At 41.2% G+C, this 15,949-nt stretch overlaps 1 protein-coding gene across 3 annotated transcripts in view; it reads left to right on the forward strand.

Annotated features, from left to right (window-relative positions):
* ABCA5 (ATP binding cassette subfamily A member 5) overlaps positions 1–15,949 on the forward strand; it is a 96,830-nt gene that overhangs the window by 67,090 nt on the left and 13,791 nt on the right. For all 3 annotated transcript variants that reach the window (XM_020791286.3, XM_020791284.3, XM_072990772.2), the window contains exons 23-29: positions 2,668–2,781; positions 3,230–3,400; positions 4,196–4,309; positions 4,931–5,068; positions 8,214–8,279; positions 9,416–9,507; positions 15,401–15,524. In XM_020791286.3, coding sequence (XP_020646945.3) covers positions 2,668–2,781; positions 3,230–3,400; positions 4,196–4,309; positions 4,931–5,068; positions 8,214–8,279; positions 9,416–9,507; positions 15,401–15,524 — 819 coding nt within the window. The remainder of the gene's footprint in view (positions 1–2,667; positions 2,782–3,229; positions 3,401–4,195; positions 4,310–4,930; positions 5,069–8,213; positions 8,280–9,415; positions 9,508–15,400; positions 15,525–15,949) is intronic.

The raw sequence follows: 15,949 nt of genomic DNA on the forward strand, positions 1-15,949 counted from the left end.
GTGAGCATTTCAATACAGATAAGTTGAACTCATATTGGTGTAACTTTATGCCACACAACTAGGAGGATGTCATTAACCTGGAAGATGAATATTTGAATAAATTTATTTGAAAGCTTCCTATCCTAGTTTCAGGTTTAGAGTCTCCCTAGGACTCCCTTTTGCCCTGGGGAAGCCTTCAGGAGCCTTGGAATAGGGGAGAGGGACCTTTAAGAGCCAAACATTGTTTGTCCTGCTGCCAAGATTGGGGTGACGGCTACCAATCCAGTTGAAATTTTTGGATATTAAAGACTCCCCTCCCTCCACCCTGAATCTCCCAAAGGCTTCCACAGAGCAAAAGGGAGCCCCAGGGAGCCTCAGAATCTGAAGGAGGGAAAGATAAAACCCTTCAGTTGAGTTCAACATTATAGTCCTGGGTTGATGATGTCATTCTAGTTACATAGTGGAATGTTATGCCAATATGATTTGAGGCGCACATTCTAACCAAGGAATGTACAACATCTGGCCCCTAAGATTGATTTTTGCAGGTCCCCAGCCCCTCTGGAGCCCCTCATAAACTTACATTAAAACAAAGTTGATGATAAGGGAGCTTTTTAAGTTTAAAAAATTCTGATTTTGTTAAGCACATTATTCAATCAGCAAAACCCATTGTACATAATTGCTGTGTGAACATGTTTTTAATAATTTAAAAAATATGCAAATTAGCCTGTTTGATAGCATGCTTCCCTTTTATCCCCTGGAGATCTACCCTGAGACTGAAAATTGATCCCCAGCCTAGTTGAGATCTCCCTCCATGGAAGCAAGAACTGACACTACAGATGGAGAAACACCCTGGAGAAAAGATAGATGATGAAGCGCTAGTCACTGTTTTACTGCCTGTAGAATATAGCTTCCCAGCCAACATGAAATTTAGTTTAAAAAAAAAACAAAGAAAATTTGATGCAGTAATTGCTGCCAATGCTACATGCTCGCCACAGTACTATAAAACATCATATGGCTCCACAGCTGTTCACAGATGTACTACAAAATAGAGACAGATACAGATTACAGTTTGGGCAGTTTGGCACCGTGCCCACACACGTGTTGCACAGGCACTGCACACTCCCCTCTTCTGCACATTTGCCCATTCCTCAGGCAATTCATACTTCCCTCCCTGCGTACTCAGCACAATTGCCCACTCACCCATCACAGGTTGCCCTTCCCTCCTCCACCTCCTCCAGCAGCTGCCCATTCAAATGAAGTGCTGCAGGCATCCCTGCTCCACCTCATCTGAGTGGGCAGCTGCCAGAGGAGGTGGAGGAGGGAAGCACATGATGCAATCGGTAAGTGAGCAGTCATGCTGAGGAGCCAGGGAGGGAAGCATGCATCATCTGCAGAATGGAAGAACATAGGAGAGGGGAATATGCAGTGTTCGCACAACACCTGTGTACATGTAGCACCGAACTGGGATAGACCACCAATTGCAGTTTGTGTCCATCTGTATTCCAAAATCTAGCTCTAATGGTGCCAGTAATACTTGTGCTTTTAAAAAAAGCTGCATATGTCTTATGTTCATATTTGTATTCCCTACTAGCCCAGTGGTTGAAACTCAGTAGTAAAGCACAACTAGAGTAGGCTCATTGAATCAGTGAAACTTATGAAGAAGTCGACTCACCAAATCCCCACTGATGCATTGGGTCTACTCTAGTTGTGGCTTAATACTGGATGACAGCCAGTATGGAAAGAATGAAAGAATAAAAGAATTCCAATAGCAAAATGCATTCCAGGCTATAATAAAATGCAGGTTTATCACTTTTCAGTGTACATAATCCACACCTTTCAGTGTTTTAAAATCATGAACAAATTATTAGGTGCATCAGTAACAAGTTGTGGGACAACAAGAAGCAGAAAGAACAGAAAATGGCAAGGGGGAAAATTACCCCATGCTTAGTCTTTTCAAATTGTGGAAACCTAGCTTAGAGTAATTGTGGATGTCTTTACTTTAATTCAGAACATCAGCAGGGAAATTCCAGCCATTACTTTTGCTCATAAATTTAGTTCAGGGGACGTGGTGGCGCTGCGGGCTAAACCGCAGAAGCCTTTGTATGCTGCAGGCTCAGAAGAGAAGCAGTCATAAGATCGAATCCACACGATGGAGTGAGCTCCCGTGGCTTTGTCCCAGCTCCTCGCCAACCTAGCAGTTCGAAAGCATGTAAATGCGATTAGATAAATAGGTACCATCTCGGTGGGAAGGTAAACAGTGTTCCGGGTCTAAGTTGCACTGGCCATGTGACAACGGAAACTGTCTTCGGACAAATGCTGGCTCTACGGCTTGGAAACGGGGATGAGCACCACTCCCTTGAGTTGAACATGACTGACTAAATGGCAAGAGGATCCTTAACCTTTTTAGTTCAGGAAAATTCTGAGATCATCTCTTTTTTAGTACACATGTGCAAAATTCAGATCAAACTGGCATTCACCAGCTTTGTGGGATTACACAAAGCAAGACCCATGAAATGAGATTGCATTTGTTGCATATGGCATGCTTAATTGACACATTTCTGTATTTCTAAGCAGGCAGCAACAGCCAAAAAATGACATTTATCAAGGTCATAAAAGATCTCTGTACAAACAAGAGTTTATATATATTCTGAGTGATTTTTTTAAATATTGAAATCTGTTAATTTACAGGAGATTACAGATACAGTTTTCACCCTAGTGTTGTACTTCGAAGCTCTGTTACTAGGAGTCATTGTAACGGGGATGCCACCATATTTTGCCATGGAGAATGCAGAGAATCATAAGGTAACACTAGAGTACAATATCTTAACAAGTCTTATATACTGGCTCATCACAGTGGAGGGCCCTAACCATATGAAATTATTAGTTTCTGTTGAGGGTATTTATGTACTTACTTTCCTTTATTTTGACCACACATTTTTTTCTGAGTGCTGTCAGTTCACTTGGTCTCTTATTATGATGTATTCTTCTTGGATCTGGGTTTATTCACGCCTCTTAAGATTGTCTTAGTTATCTTCCTTCTTCAGCTTAGTAGGTTGGACTGTGAATGTGTGATCTGCCCAGTACTGTATTTTCAATGTTGATTACAGCTCATAGTGCATAGATTTGTTTAATATTAGATGTATATGTATTTTAACTAAGTGAAGGAAGAAAAATAAAGAATAATTGATGGGGTGATATCCTTTTCAATATTTGACATGAATATGAATTATTTATTTTTGCAATTTTGCAGATCAAAGCCTACACTCAACTAAAAATTTCAGGTCTTTATCCTTCTGCTTACTGGTGTGGCCAGGCACTGATTGACATTCCTCTATTTTACATTATTCTCCTTATTATGATAGGAAGCTTATTTATATTTCACCGTGGTGTTTATCTTTTTCCTGAGAAGTTTCTCACTGTGGTAAGTTTTGTTTTATTGTTTTCTCCCTCTTTGATAATTGTTGTTGTTTAGTTAAGTCGTATCCGACTCTTCGTGACCCCATGGATCAGGGCATGCCAGGCCCTCCTGTCTTCCCCTGCCTCCCGGAGTTTGGTCAAACTACTATTATCTTTAATAATAGTACATCTGAATTTTTTTACATCTCCCCAAGAGCAGAATACGTTACGTTAGCCTAAATTGCTGTTTAAGCAGAAGGCTATGTTTGTGACTAGGTGGGTCAACTGCTGCATTCTTTATGAGAATTTGCAGGGAACCTTAGTACATGTTTAGACCAGAAGTGGGCAAAATACACTTCCCAAGGATTCAAATGTGCCCCTACCACACATCCTCCCAGAATGAAACAAATGGGAGAAGAGAAATGAGGGGAAATTCTGGCAGGTTTTCAGAAAGCCGCTAGCACCTCTCAGAGTTTTTTTTTTTAATTACCACTATATGCTACAAATGGGCTTTTTCAGTTAAAAAAAAAACAATTTAAAAAAAGTGAGGGGAGATGTTGTAGGAGCAAGTGGGATCCTCCAGAATTGGACATGTATGGCACCCAGATCTCTGGAGATGGCCCATCCCATTTTAAACTAAGAAAAACTAAGGAGATCTTGGGACAGTTTTCTTCCCTCTCTTCCTCCCTTACCAGGCAAGCGTACATCATGTCCCACTAGGGTTAGGATGGGATGTCTGCTACTTTATTAACTACTGTATGTACATTTTTGGAAGACTGAATTATGTACAACAATAAGAAATGTCATCTTTTCCCTATAGGTTTTTTGCCTTATTGGCTATGTGCCATCAGTGGTTCTGTTCAGTTATGTGGTCTCTTTCACCTTTAACGCTATACAAAACACAAAAGAATTTTGGTCCTTTGTTTTTTCAGTGGTAAGTTTAAATACTGTATTTATAATATTAACTGTGCTCTTTGTAGGGTGAGGTTAGTACCAGGCCAGCAAAGAGAAGCTTACCAGAGTGAAAAGTAAACCACACACCAGAGATCCAGCACTAGAGCCTAAAATACTCCAGAAATGATACAAACAAACAAGGAGAGTTCAAACCTTTGGTCAGGCAGCCCAGTCCAGAAGTCGCACACAGCAAGGACTTAGCAGCAAAGATCAGGATGTAGGACAAGCAAGATCAGTAACTAGAAGAGAAGCTGTCTCCAATAAAAGCATGGTCCCAATCTGTGATTTATATGACTGGGTTGCCTGTGTTTCACCCTGCTCTCAGCTGCAGACATTTGGCCTTCTGGCTGGGGAACAGAGCTGCAGAGTTTGGCCAGCTGATCTTCTCAAGAGGAAAAAAATATTTAAGAAGATCCAATATTTCCAAAGATCCTTTACTCTGAAAGAGACTTTCCCTGAATTTTTCTTGCAATCTGTCTCTGGGCACTTGTTTTTAGCATGTGCTTCCATGTGCTGGGAGGGGGGCTGGTCCAGTTACTTCCTTCCCCACTGAATGAAAATGAAATTATAGTTATTGATCTTAATTATTTTTCTTTTTCAGGCAGCCTTGGTCTGTTCAATTGTCGTTGAAATAGCTTTCTTTATGTGGTACTATACAGCAGCTGCCGTTCTTCATACTTGTTTCTCTGTCTTTGTTCCAATCTATCCTCTTATTGGCTGTCTAATTTCTTTTATAAAGGTAAGTTTTCAGGAACTGAAACATTAAGGATGGATTTTGTTTGTAACGTGTAAGAGAGAAAGTTAAAAAAAAATAAGCTGCCACTTTATTTTCTGAGGTATGGAGGGGGAGAAATGTGGCAGTATTAACATATGCTAACGTGCTCCCTTACATAAGTCAAAAAATACAGAGCATCTTGAGACCCTTTTCAACATATATGAGAAACAAGGTCTTATGGCAGTAAACGTGGACAAAAACAATGTTTAGGTGATGAGATTTGATACCTTTCACCAGCAGAAGTGGGAGAGGAAACCTAGTGAGGAGGTATGCCAGGACATAACAGGCACTGCAGTAATAAAAAGGCAAATACTTTCTTCATAAATATAGTAATCCTGTATTTTGGGCATACATATTTATATTGTTTATGCAAAATCCAACATTAAGATCCTGCATGACATGTGTTGAAGGGCGTATACTAATCCATTGTCATGCGAAACACATAAAAATGACAGTGTGAGGGAGAGGCCTGCTCCATCCAGGTAGGCTCTCCACATGAGCCACAATCCCAGTTCTGTTGGCTTACACGGAGGGGCCATCCAGATACAGCAACCTCCCTCTCTTCAGATAATTGTCTTCCTGTGTTCATACTGAGCATATTCCCCAAGGCAGGGGGCTTCACATAATTAATGACTGCATAGGGCTTACAGATTTCTCCAAGTATAACTGAGACTGCACAGTACTACAAAATCTGCTCTGTCCATTCTTGTCTCATGAACCTATTAAAATGTGCTGGAGATGGGAGTACCTCCAGTGGGACATGGTCCATCAGGAGGATAGATTAACTAACATATTTTTCCAATGTGTAAAATGACACTTTTTCCTAAAATAATTAAAGGAAAAATTGAGGGTCTTTTTATACCCAGAAGTATGGGGGGAGGTATCAAAGTGCTGTGATCCCTGTTTCCCCCTCCAGATTTTGCAAAGAAAATGGAGGGGGAAAGTGATTTCTGCTTTCCCCCTACATTTTCATTGCAAAACCTGGAGGGGGGGAAGCTGCTTTTTGCAACAAAAATGTAGGGGGAAAGCATAAATTGCTTTCCCCCTGCATTTTCTTTGCAAAACCTGGAGGGGGAAGCTGCTTTTTGCAAGGTAAATGTACAAAGAAAGAAATTTTGCAAAGAAAGAAATTTTGCTTTAGAAAAGTGGAGGGGTGTTTTATACATGGGGTGTCTTATACATGAAAAAATAAAGTAGATAGCATTATTTATTTTTAAAATGCTCTTGACAGGATAGAACAATTGTACCCTATCTTACAAACCACAAATCAAAAATTAGTAAATAAATTTTGAAAGGTTGAGCAGGAAAACTAAACACTGCACACAGACACAAGTGCACATATATTCTAAAATACACTATTAGAATCTTCCACTGTTTCAGTTAATATGCATTAAGCTATTTTTTTTAATCCTTCCAGTTAGTGTGGAAGAAGAGAGTCTCCCATTTGACTATCCTCGTTCACTGATGGCCCATATTGTTCTGTCATCAGATTTAGGTGCAGTCTCCCAGGTATTTTTCTAGCGCACCCCACCAATATTTTTTGCAGCAATTTCTCCCCTTGCTTTCATGCAAAACTGCAAGATTAGGAAAGCTTTGTCAGGTTCTCTAATAACTTGAACAGTGATGAAAATGTCTCTTTCGTTCAGTTTGTCAATGCACCAGCATGTTTTACAAGCTTTTTCAGTGCCTCTTTTGAAAATAAATTTAACTGTTTCTGAAGGTTCTTTCCCAATTTTCGATGCTGTTGGTTTGTTTGTTTTTGTTTTTCTGTTGTTGTTGGGTTTTTTTTTTTTTTTTTTTTTTTGCTAATGTCACCTCATTACATTGTTCCTTGAAAACTGTATTTCTCCTTATTAACCATGACAGATAATATTTAGAAATTCAACATTTTCTCTTTCTGTCCATAAACAAGGACATTCAGGGCACTAGATCTGATTGACGGGAAATGACAGATTGAAATATTTCCAAGAATTATCAGGGGGGGAAATTGACTCTGTTTAAAAAGATAATAGAATAAAACATGCCTTGGTTAAGTGCCCTAACTGCATTCACTGTCAGCAAGAGTTACATGGAGTATAAAGGACTAATTTGAAAGAACTAAAAAAGCAGCCTGGATAACATGGCTTTGAAAAACAAAGTTTCATTTTATATTCTAAGCTAGAGAGCAGTTTCCTTTACCTAATTTTTTTTAACACAGTCAAGCAATACAAGCTGGAGAAATTAATTTTCAAATGTTCCAAAAACTTTTAAAAAAGCATTAATAACACCTCAGCTTGCTTTGTATTGTTCTAGGCACCATCATGGGTGCACTTACATGTCTTTTTGAAAGAAAATAATCTTCAGGATTTTCCTTCATCTCCTTAGACGAGCATTTGCAATTGAAAAGGGTTTGCCAGTTTGTAAGAGCATTGTTGAAAACTATACACTTGCCCTTGTGATGTCTGTCACTTGATGGCTATGATTGTCTGTCCTTACAAAGTAGAGAGATCTGCGTAGGTGCAGCCAGTAATTTTTTCCAAACAATATAGAGCATAAAGCTTAAAATACAGAAAAGCCATTCGTAAATGAGTATAACTTTGTGGAAATTATACTGTGTCATACAGTTAATTTGGGTGAGCAACTAAGCATGCATTAACACATCCATTCTCAGAATGCAACATGGAACATAGGACAATGCCTTATGTTGAGTCAAGCCAGTCTATAAAACTTAGTGTAGCTCATTAACAGTGGGTACCATCCAGAAAATGATAGCAAGGAGGCATCACATTAAAACCAGTTGTGTAAGTTACAATGGTATTTTTGGATTGGTTTTTGGAGAGGCAGAGGTGGAGTGCTTGTCCCTCAAATTCTAAATGTATTCATTGTTTTAATGGAAACAGGTATGATGTTACATTAATACATATGGTGTGTGCAAATTATGGTATTATGCCTCAGCACAGCTTTGCACCTGCTCCTGCAAATTCCTCTAGATGCTCTTGATTGATGGAAACTTAAGCATTCCAGATTTTCTCTGTTTGTGGATTGTATTTCAAGGTTAGTATGTATTTTGACTGCAGGCATGTGAAAATATGAGAAAAGTTTTAGAAATTAATCTTTTTTATCTTTTTAGATAGCCCGAAAACTGGATCGCAAGATGGAAAGAAATTCAGAAAGATTGCTAGTTTCAGTAATAGCGGTAAGCAATGCACTGTATTTTTCTTTAAGATTTGCGAGATGATCTGCTTGGATGGATTTTTGAAAGTAAGACAAAGTACTGATGTTTTTGTAATGGCTTGCTGTTGATGGTAACAGATTCTTATGTAAAATGTTAAAAGATTGTGTATATGCATCTTTGCTCTTCTCAAAAAAAGATAATGTAGAAACATAGTTTCAGCTGGACAGCCTGTCATGGCCTTTCTATAAAAAGATCCAGTGTGGTGTAGTAATTATGGTGAGAGACTGGGGTTTATGAGATTCAGTTTTAAATCTCCTCTGAGCCATGAAACTTGAGCCTTTTGAGCCACCTTACCACAGGATAAGGTAAGACAAAGCGGGCAGGAGGAAACCCATATCTGCTGCCTTGAGACTGCTCACTGGAAGAAAGAAAGGATATAAGTAGAATTCATAACTGAAAATTAAACTGAATAATAAAGCATGATCAAGCAGCACTAAAAGTCTGACAGAACAAAGCAGTATTGCCTGCCTGCTTCAAACATAGTAAGGAAGGAGACATCTTCCCCTCCCTCAGGAAGGAGTTCCAGAATAAATGTAGTACTACTAGAATGTCCAAGCCCTGCATACAAAAAACAAAAACAAACAAAAAACTAAAAAAACAAACAAAACCAGTGAGACATTATGATATGGCTACAATAATGACAGAAAATTAGAAAGGGGGTTCTGTGGGAGATAGGCTCCTTCAGATATACTAGTCTCAATCCATTTTGGACTTTGCAGGTCACAACAGTTACAGAGCCAGGAAAGTCCTGCCCATCTTTTTTTGGGGGGGGGGGGGGGAGTAACTAATGTTTCCTGTCATTCAGCTACCAGGCTGCTTTTGAAGGTTTTGATTTTGTTTATTTTGCTTTAAGCCAGAGCAGAGCGGTATCTTTTTCATTAAAGTATGCATTAACGGATCTGCTTGTCAGTGCTATAGTACCATAACTGCTCAGTGTGCACAATGGAGTGGGTTCAAAATGAGCCCAGCAGTTGGCATGGTACATTTTAAGCCTCTTTTTTTTTCAATTACCTGTTAGTTTATTCTTACATATAAATGTAATTAGCAAAGGAGTGAACCTGTTCTAATCAATGTGTCTAATATGCTCTTCATTTTAGCCTTATTTGCAATGTGTGATTTGGCTCTTCCTTCTGCGCTACCTTGAAATGAAGTGCGGAGGCAAATCAATGAGACAGGACCCATTTTTCAGGTCAGTGTGTCAACATCTGCCTTTTCAAAATTGTCATTAAGGAAGACTACATTGGTAGAACTGGCCAGCAGGAGCCTGCAGGAAGACATGCACTGTAAGTGCAGGTAGCTTTTGAAGAGTATTTGGAGCAAAATGCTCTTCACCTGTGAAGAAATGATGCCCCTTTACCCCATGCTGATCTTCAGGGCTTTCCTGGGAAATCTGAAGTGGTAATTTTGGGTGGTAATATTTGGGGGAAACTAGAAAATCAGTATGCAGTCCAAGAGTTGTTCTCTGGAGTCCTTAAGCCAAGAGTTGTGTCCTTTGCTTCCTGATATGAAGTGACATCCTGAGACATACCTCTGTCTGGGCTTGGTTTTTTATATATTATTGGGTAAGCTTTCCTCACGGTCAGTGGTCAAAATCCTCTTGTAAATATTTGTCTCACTTAGAATAGTTTCCAGTGTAGCTCACGTGTACAGTGAATATGTATTTCACAATATTAAGAAATTATAATAGTGCTTCCAACAGGAAAGTCACATGGACATAAACCCAACATTACACTAGCACCTTTTCATCCCCTTTGACTTAGCACCGCTCCATTTCCCAGCCCCTTGGAGCAGATTTTGAGAGTGAGCAGTACTGGCCCCTCCCTGGTCTGCTGCTGGAAGCAGTTTTAACATTCAATCAACTCTACTGATACTAGCCATGAAGAATGTTTTGATTTTAATTGGCATTTGTGGTCAGAAATGTGCTGAATTCCTGTTGTCCTATCTTTATAACTCTACAACTTACCATATTTTTCCATGTATAAATCCCCCAATTTTGACCCTTTTGAGCCTGAGTGCCCAAATCAGCAGGCACCCTCCATGCTGGTGCATCCTCCAGAGGACCACCCAGGGGACGCCTTTTCCCCCTCCCCAGATCTGGGCAGGGCCTTCGCCCAGGCTACCTGCGCTCCGCCTCACTCGCTCGCTCTCCTGCGGCGCTGGAGTCGCAGTCAGTGAGCAGCTGCGATGTGTGCTGGGGGTGGCCGAGTGCGCCTCCGCCTCCTACTTCCGCTGATGCCCAATCACCTCCTCCAGCACCACTTGCGGTCTCCCTTTGGGCAGGGGACAAGGCGGCAGCGTGAGCTTGAGCTGAGGCCCGGCAGCAAGTGGCGCCACTCCCTGCATTGGGCTGGCATGGGCAGCAGCATTGGCATGGCTTGCATGCCCAGCGGTTCAGCATCCGTGTATAAGACAACTCTCAATTTTTGCTCTAATTTAGGAAAACATATTGTCTTAAACACAGTAAAATACAGTACACATGTTCAAAGGATGTTTTTGATATATCAAAGGAGATCAGCAAAAGCATAGTTTTGTACTTTTGTAGGGGTGCCTTCAAATTATGAAATAGTCAGAAAGTTTTTCGTCCTACCCTCTTCCTCTGGCAGCCGGCTAGATTTTCTTATGAAATCCAAAGTATAATTTCTGGGGTAATGTATGCATTTTTTAAAATTGTTTTTATTAATTTTCATAGGTATAGGGGTTATGGTACAAATAGGGGGACCAGGTAAAAGAGGGAAGTGGAGGGTAGGAAAGTGCGAGGACTGGGGCCATGCTGGAACCATGCAACCTTTGTGTATGCAGGATCAGCCCCATCCCTCTGAGGAGAACTGCTCTACAGATTGCAGGACTGGGCCCTTTCCCTGCACCTGCCCAACTCCTCAAGAGCGCCACCCTGTGGAATCTTAGGACTGGGCTATAAGAGAACAGGCTTTCACTACAGACCTTTGCCTTAGCAACAAAGGTGCCTGGCCATGCTGTGGTGTTATTTGTGCCTCACCTGCCAAACTTCCTTATTCCTGCTTTGCCTGGTGGATCCTGGCCTAACTGCCTGCCTTGTTGTTCCTGTCTTGCACCCCTGGACCCTGCTGCCTTGATACTGTTTCTCCTGACTCTGACTACTGGACTGTCTGACCACAATTTGTGTCATCCTTCTACTTGGCTGCTGTTTGGACTCAAAACCTTAGTTGGCTCATCTCTGCTTGGGATGTGGGGTTGTTTCTAACTTGTTCCTGTGGTCTTGCTCAGGACTGGGTTGTGGTACCTTTTCTACTGAACCCTGACAGGAAAGGGTAAAATTCTAGAGAGCGAAAAGTATTCTTACATCTGCTTATACAATTATATTAAAAAGGGAAATTATACAAAGAAAAAAAACATAGCAATTTTCCAAGATATCTATAATTAATAATTTCCATGTTCTTGGACCTTCTCTTTCGTTTTATCTTTAGATTTACTAATTTTATAGGTTTGGTATTATTCTGTCAAGTTTATATCTATTGCTCTAAATCAATATTATAACTGTTAGTTTGTGTCTATTTTATCATATATTCTTTTACCACAAAATACCCTCTTAAATTTAACATTTCCTTCTTTTGATCGTCTATAGAACATCTTATCTATCTTATCCTGCCAAATTTATATCTGCTGTTCTACATCAATATTCTTCATCTTCCATCTTACTGACCATTTATTTAGATCCATTCCCAAGAGCTTAATTCACTTAATCTGCTGTTTTTGTCCCATCAGCCATAACATATGTCCCATCATCTCCATTCCTCTCCCTTCCATAATAAAGTGCATAAAGTTCATCATTTGCTGCACTTCTACTGCTGACATCTCCATAAGACGGGTTAACAAATTAGCTCTCCACTGCACTGTATCTTCACTTTTTTCTTCTTAAAGACTTCTGGGATTTAAAAATAAAATTATCTCCCTCTGTGTCTTTAAAAAAACTAATTTCCTATCGCAGTTCTAGATTTTTCTCCATCTTTACTGTAAATTCCATTTGTGTCCCCACATCTTTAATTTGTTCAAATAGCTGATCCATCTCTGCTTTTATCTGGTGTAGTCCATTAAATACAATGGTGCCTCGACTTACAAACTTAATCTGTCCCAAAAGATGTTCGTAAGTGGAAATGCTTGTAAGTCAAAGCACCATTTCCCATTGAAATGCATGGGAATGGGATTAATCTGTTCCAGCATTTTAAAAAATACCAAAATAAAAATAAACAGAACAAGTCCCATGCTGGGACTGCAAAAAATAAATATATCCAAAAATAAACATTGGAGCAAGTCCCACGCTGGGATGGCAAAAAAAAAAATCACCAAAAAACAAAATTGACCCTCAATCCCCCCCCCCAACAAAACAAAAGCCACCCACCCAAAACTTTAAAAAGCAGCACCTTACCAGTCCGAATCCTCCGAAACCTCCCAGGCTTCCACCGCCACTGAGACCGCCATGGCCGGGAGGTGAGCAGCTGGACCAACCCAGCCAAGCTCAGCTTCCTGGGCTTCCACCACTGCTGTGACTGCCGCCGCCAAGAGGCTTGAGCCTGGCCGAGGTGCTCCCTCCGGCTGCTCGCCTCCCAGCGGGCTCCAATGATGCCTGGGTCGGTGCCGTTTCGCTGCCTTCCACGAGCCGATGGCGGGAAATTTAAATGGTGGAGGGCAGCGAGGAGCGCCGAGGACTGACACGGCCACCCTGCCGAGCAGCGGCGGCAGCGGCCCGCAGAGGGGGCTGATGCTGCCCCCGGTCTTGTTGGAGCCCGTCAGGAGGCAAGCAGCCAGAGGGAGTATCCCAGCCAGGCTCAAGCCTCCAGGCTCTGGGCTACCGCCGCTGCCAGCCTCTTCGCCGCCAATGGTTAGTCAATTTAAATTTCCTGCCCTTTTCCCCTGCCTTTTTGGGTTTGTAAGTAGAAGCTCCACTTGCAAGCCGATGCAAAATTTTGCAAGTGGAGCTGCTCATAAGTCGAAATGTTCGTAGGTAGGGGTGTCTGAAAATCGAGGCACCACTGTATGTTTTGAATATTCTTGAGAACATCTTGTTCCATGATTGGAGGTATTATCTGGATTTCTTTCCAGCAGATAGTAAGCACAGTAGTTGTTCACAATGGTAGCTTATGTCTTGGGGCAGAAAACATTTACAATTTAATCTCTCCCTCCAGGATTGTAGGCAGCAATGGCTGACAGGGGAAAGGACTTTCAAATCTTTTCCCAAGACTGTCCCTGGCTGTTTCACAGATTTAAATCCATCAGTAGTTTATAGTTATACTATATCGTCCTGCAGAAGCAAGTTTTATTGCCGCAATACAAGCAAAGTCGTTTTCTCACCCCCCCTTTCCTTCTTTCATTCTCTTTCTCCCAGTCAAGTCTCAGATGGGGGGGGGGATACCTGCTGGTCTGGCCAGATATAGATCTAGTCACTTTCTCTGAGAATTGCACCCACTCTCTTCATTGTTTAGGTCCTTAAGTATGTAAAACAAGTCACTTACTTCAAATTCTGGTCAAGCTTATTTCCAAAATCCTTCTGTACTTTTCTGCTCCCTGTCATGGGGCATTCACAGCTTTGTGTCAAGATGGCTCTGTCACAATTTCCACCTGGCCCCTGCTTGTTTCACCAAAGAGCTCACACTATGTGCCCCTCAGCTGCCACCAGTTGATTACATCAACATTACCTATTATTAATGATACATGTCCAGGCCATATGTCATTTTAAAAGAACCAAACAGAAATGGTTTATTGTTGATAGAATAGGCAATGCTGTTAAGTCTTAAACAAGCATTCTCCTTTATTCCTCTCAACCACCACTCTCCCACCCAAATTCCCAAAACTCTCTCAGTCTCCCCAACTCTCTAACACTCTTAACTCCCCCTCCTCCTGCTGAGTCTGTTCTATCTCTTGACTCCGCCCATCCAGTACTACTATTGGTCTATGCAGATATCCTATGAATATTCATGACCTGGGCAGACGCCATAGGCTCCAAATCAATTTCTGCTTCCAGATGCGACTTCAAATCCAGACATCCCTCCTCCCTTCTCAGTCAGATTCTGTTACTTCAGACTTTCACTTCTCCTAGTAAAAGTCCTTCCCCCCCCCCAAGTTTGTGGGGAGTCAAAACCAAGTCATCTCAATCAGTTTCAGGAGCCCTTCTGAAATTCGACCGATCTTGCTGCAACGAAGCCCCACCTCTCAATGTTATGTATACATTTTTGACAGATTTTGATTGTGCTTTCCATGTGATTGCGCTTCAGGAACCTCTTGGCCAAGCAGTTCTCTCACAAGGATGTTTTTTGTTTGAAATTCATTTAATGGGTAGGAATTCTTGTTTCCAGAATGTGCTAGGATGGTTGTCTTAAACAGTCCCTGTATTTCCAAACCTACTGTTTCCTCCGGAAACCCTCTTCTACCTAATTTTTGTCAGTGGCTTCTTTGGTTAGTAGGTATGCAGTGATCTTACATGCAGCAGCATTTTTCTTACTGCTGCATGCGAGAATTTAACTAGGATGAAGAGATAATTATAGTTACAATAGCATGAATGCTATCCAGCTTTTTCCTAACCAGTTATCCCCTTTCATCTGACAAAATTTCCCATTGGGCTATTATGGCTCTTTCCTTCAGTTGACCCTGGAGAGCTCCTGCTCGGCCTCCCATCAGAGAGAGGGAGAGGGCAGAAGAGAGTTCTGTCTGTTGTTCCTTTTCCAGTTGTGGTGGGTAACTCCCAGAATCCCAGGATTTGGGAACCCTCTCTATTTAAATATGAAAGTGCTTACTGATGGTCAGAGGTGAAAACATTTGGGGAGGGTTTTCAGACTAAAACTCCCAGAATCCCACAGCCATCAGGGCCACTGGCTGCCAGACTCCCAGAGTTAAACTGGAAAACTCCAGACATTATTTATTGTGCTTTCCATGTGATTGCGCTTCTGGAACCTCTTGGCTAAGCAGTTCTCTAACAAGGATGTTTTTTGCTTTCAAATTCATTTAATGGGTAGCATTTTCAGTGGCAAGCTTACCAAACAGATGGCATTGTTTTTGTTAGTTATGTCAAAGATTCCCATGAACAGAAATTGAATATATTTCCCTCTGTTCAGAACTCCTCTGAAAGTCAAGCCCTGGAAATTTCCAGATGTGCCACATGATGAAGATGAAGATGAAGATGTTTTGACTGAGAGGTTGAGAGTTAAAGAGATGACAACCTGCCAGAGTTGTGAGGAGGTGGTAAATCTTACCCTTTTGTTTTAGCCCTCAAAATGTACTGTATTTAGATCCTGATATAAGGGAACATACGATTTGTCTAGCTTGTCTCATACATCAACATTGGTGTCATTACACAGAGATCTGAAAGCAGCTGGTTGATGGTCTTTTTTCTGGGGATCCGGGAAAGCAATCTATACTTTAGTGACCTGGTGATCATTCTAACAGTTACATGCCTCAGCTTTTCATACCCATGAACAAGTCAGTATTGTGTCTGTCCTGTGATGAAGGTCATGTAGAAGTTCGTAGTATCATGGCATGTGAAGTGAGCTGTATATATAGCCACTCTGTAATCATGTCTACACATGAAGGTTTGGGTATGGAAGAAAAGTGTCAAGTCCATTTATTTCTGACATTGCCTGGCCAGTTTTTGCTCTTCAGGGGAG

Source organism: Pogona vitticeps, chromosome 2 (assembly GCF_051106095.1).
Source record: "Pogona vitticeps strain Pit_001003342236 chromosome 2, PviZW2.1, whole genome shotgun sequence".
In the NCBI taxonomy this organism is placed as follows: domain Eukaryota; kingdom Metazoa; phylum Chordata; class Lepidosauria; order Squamata; family Agamidae; genus Pogona; species Pogona vitticeps.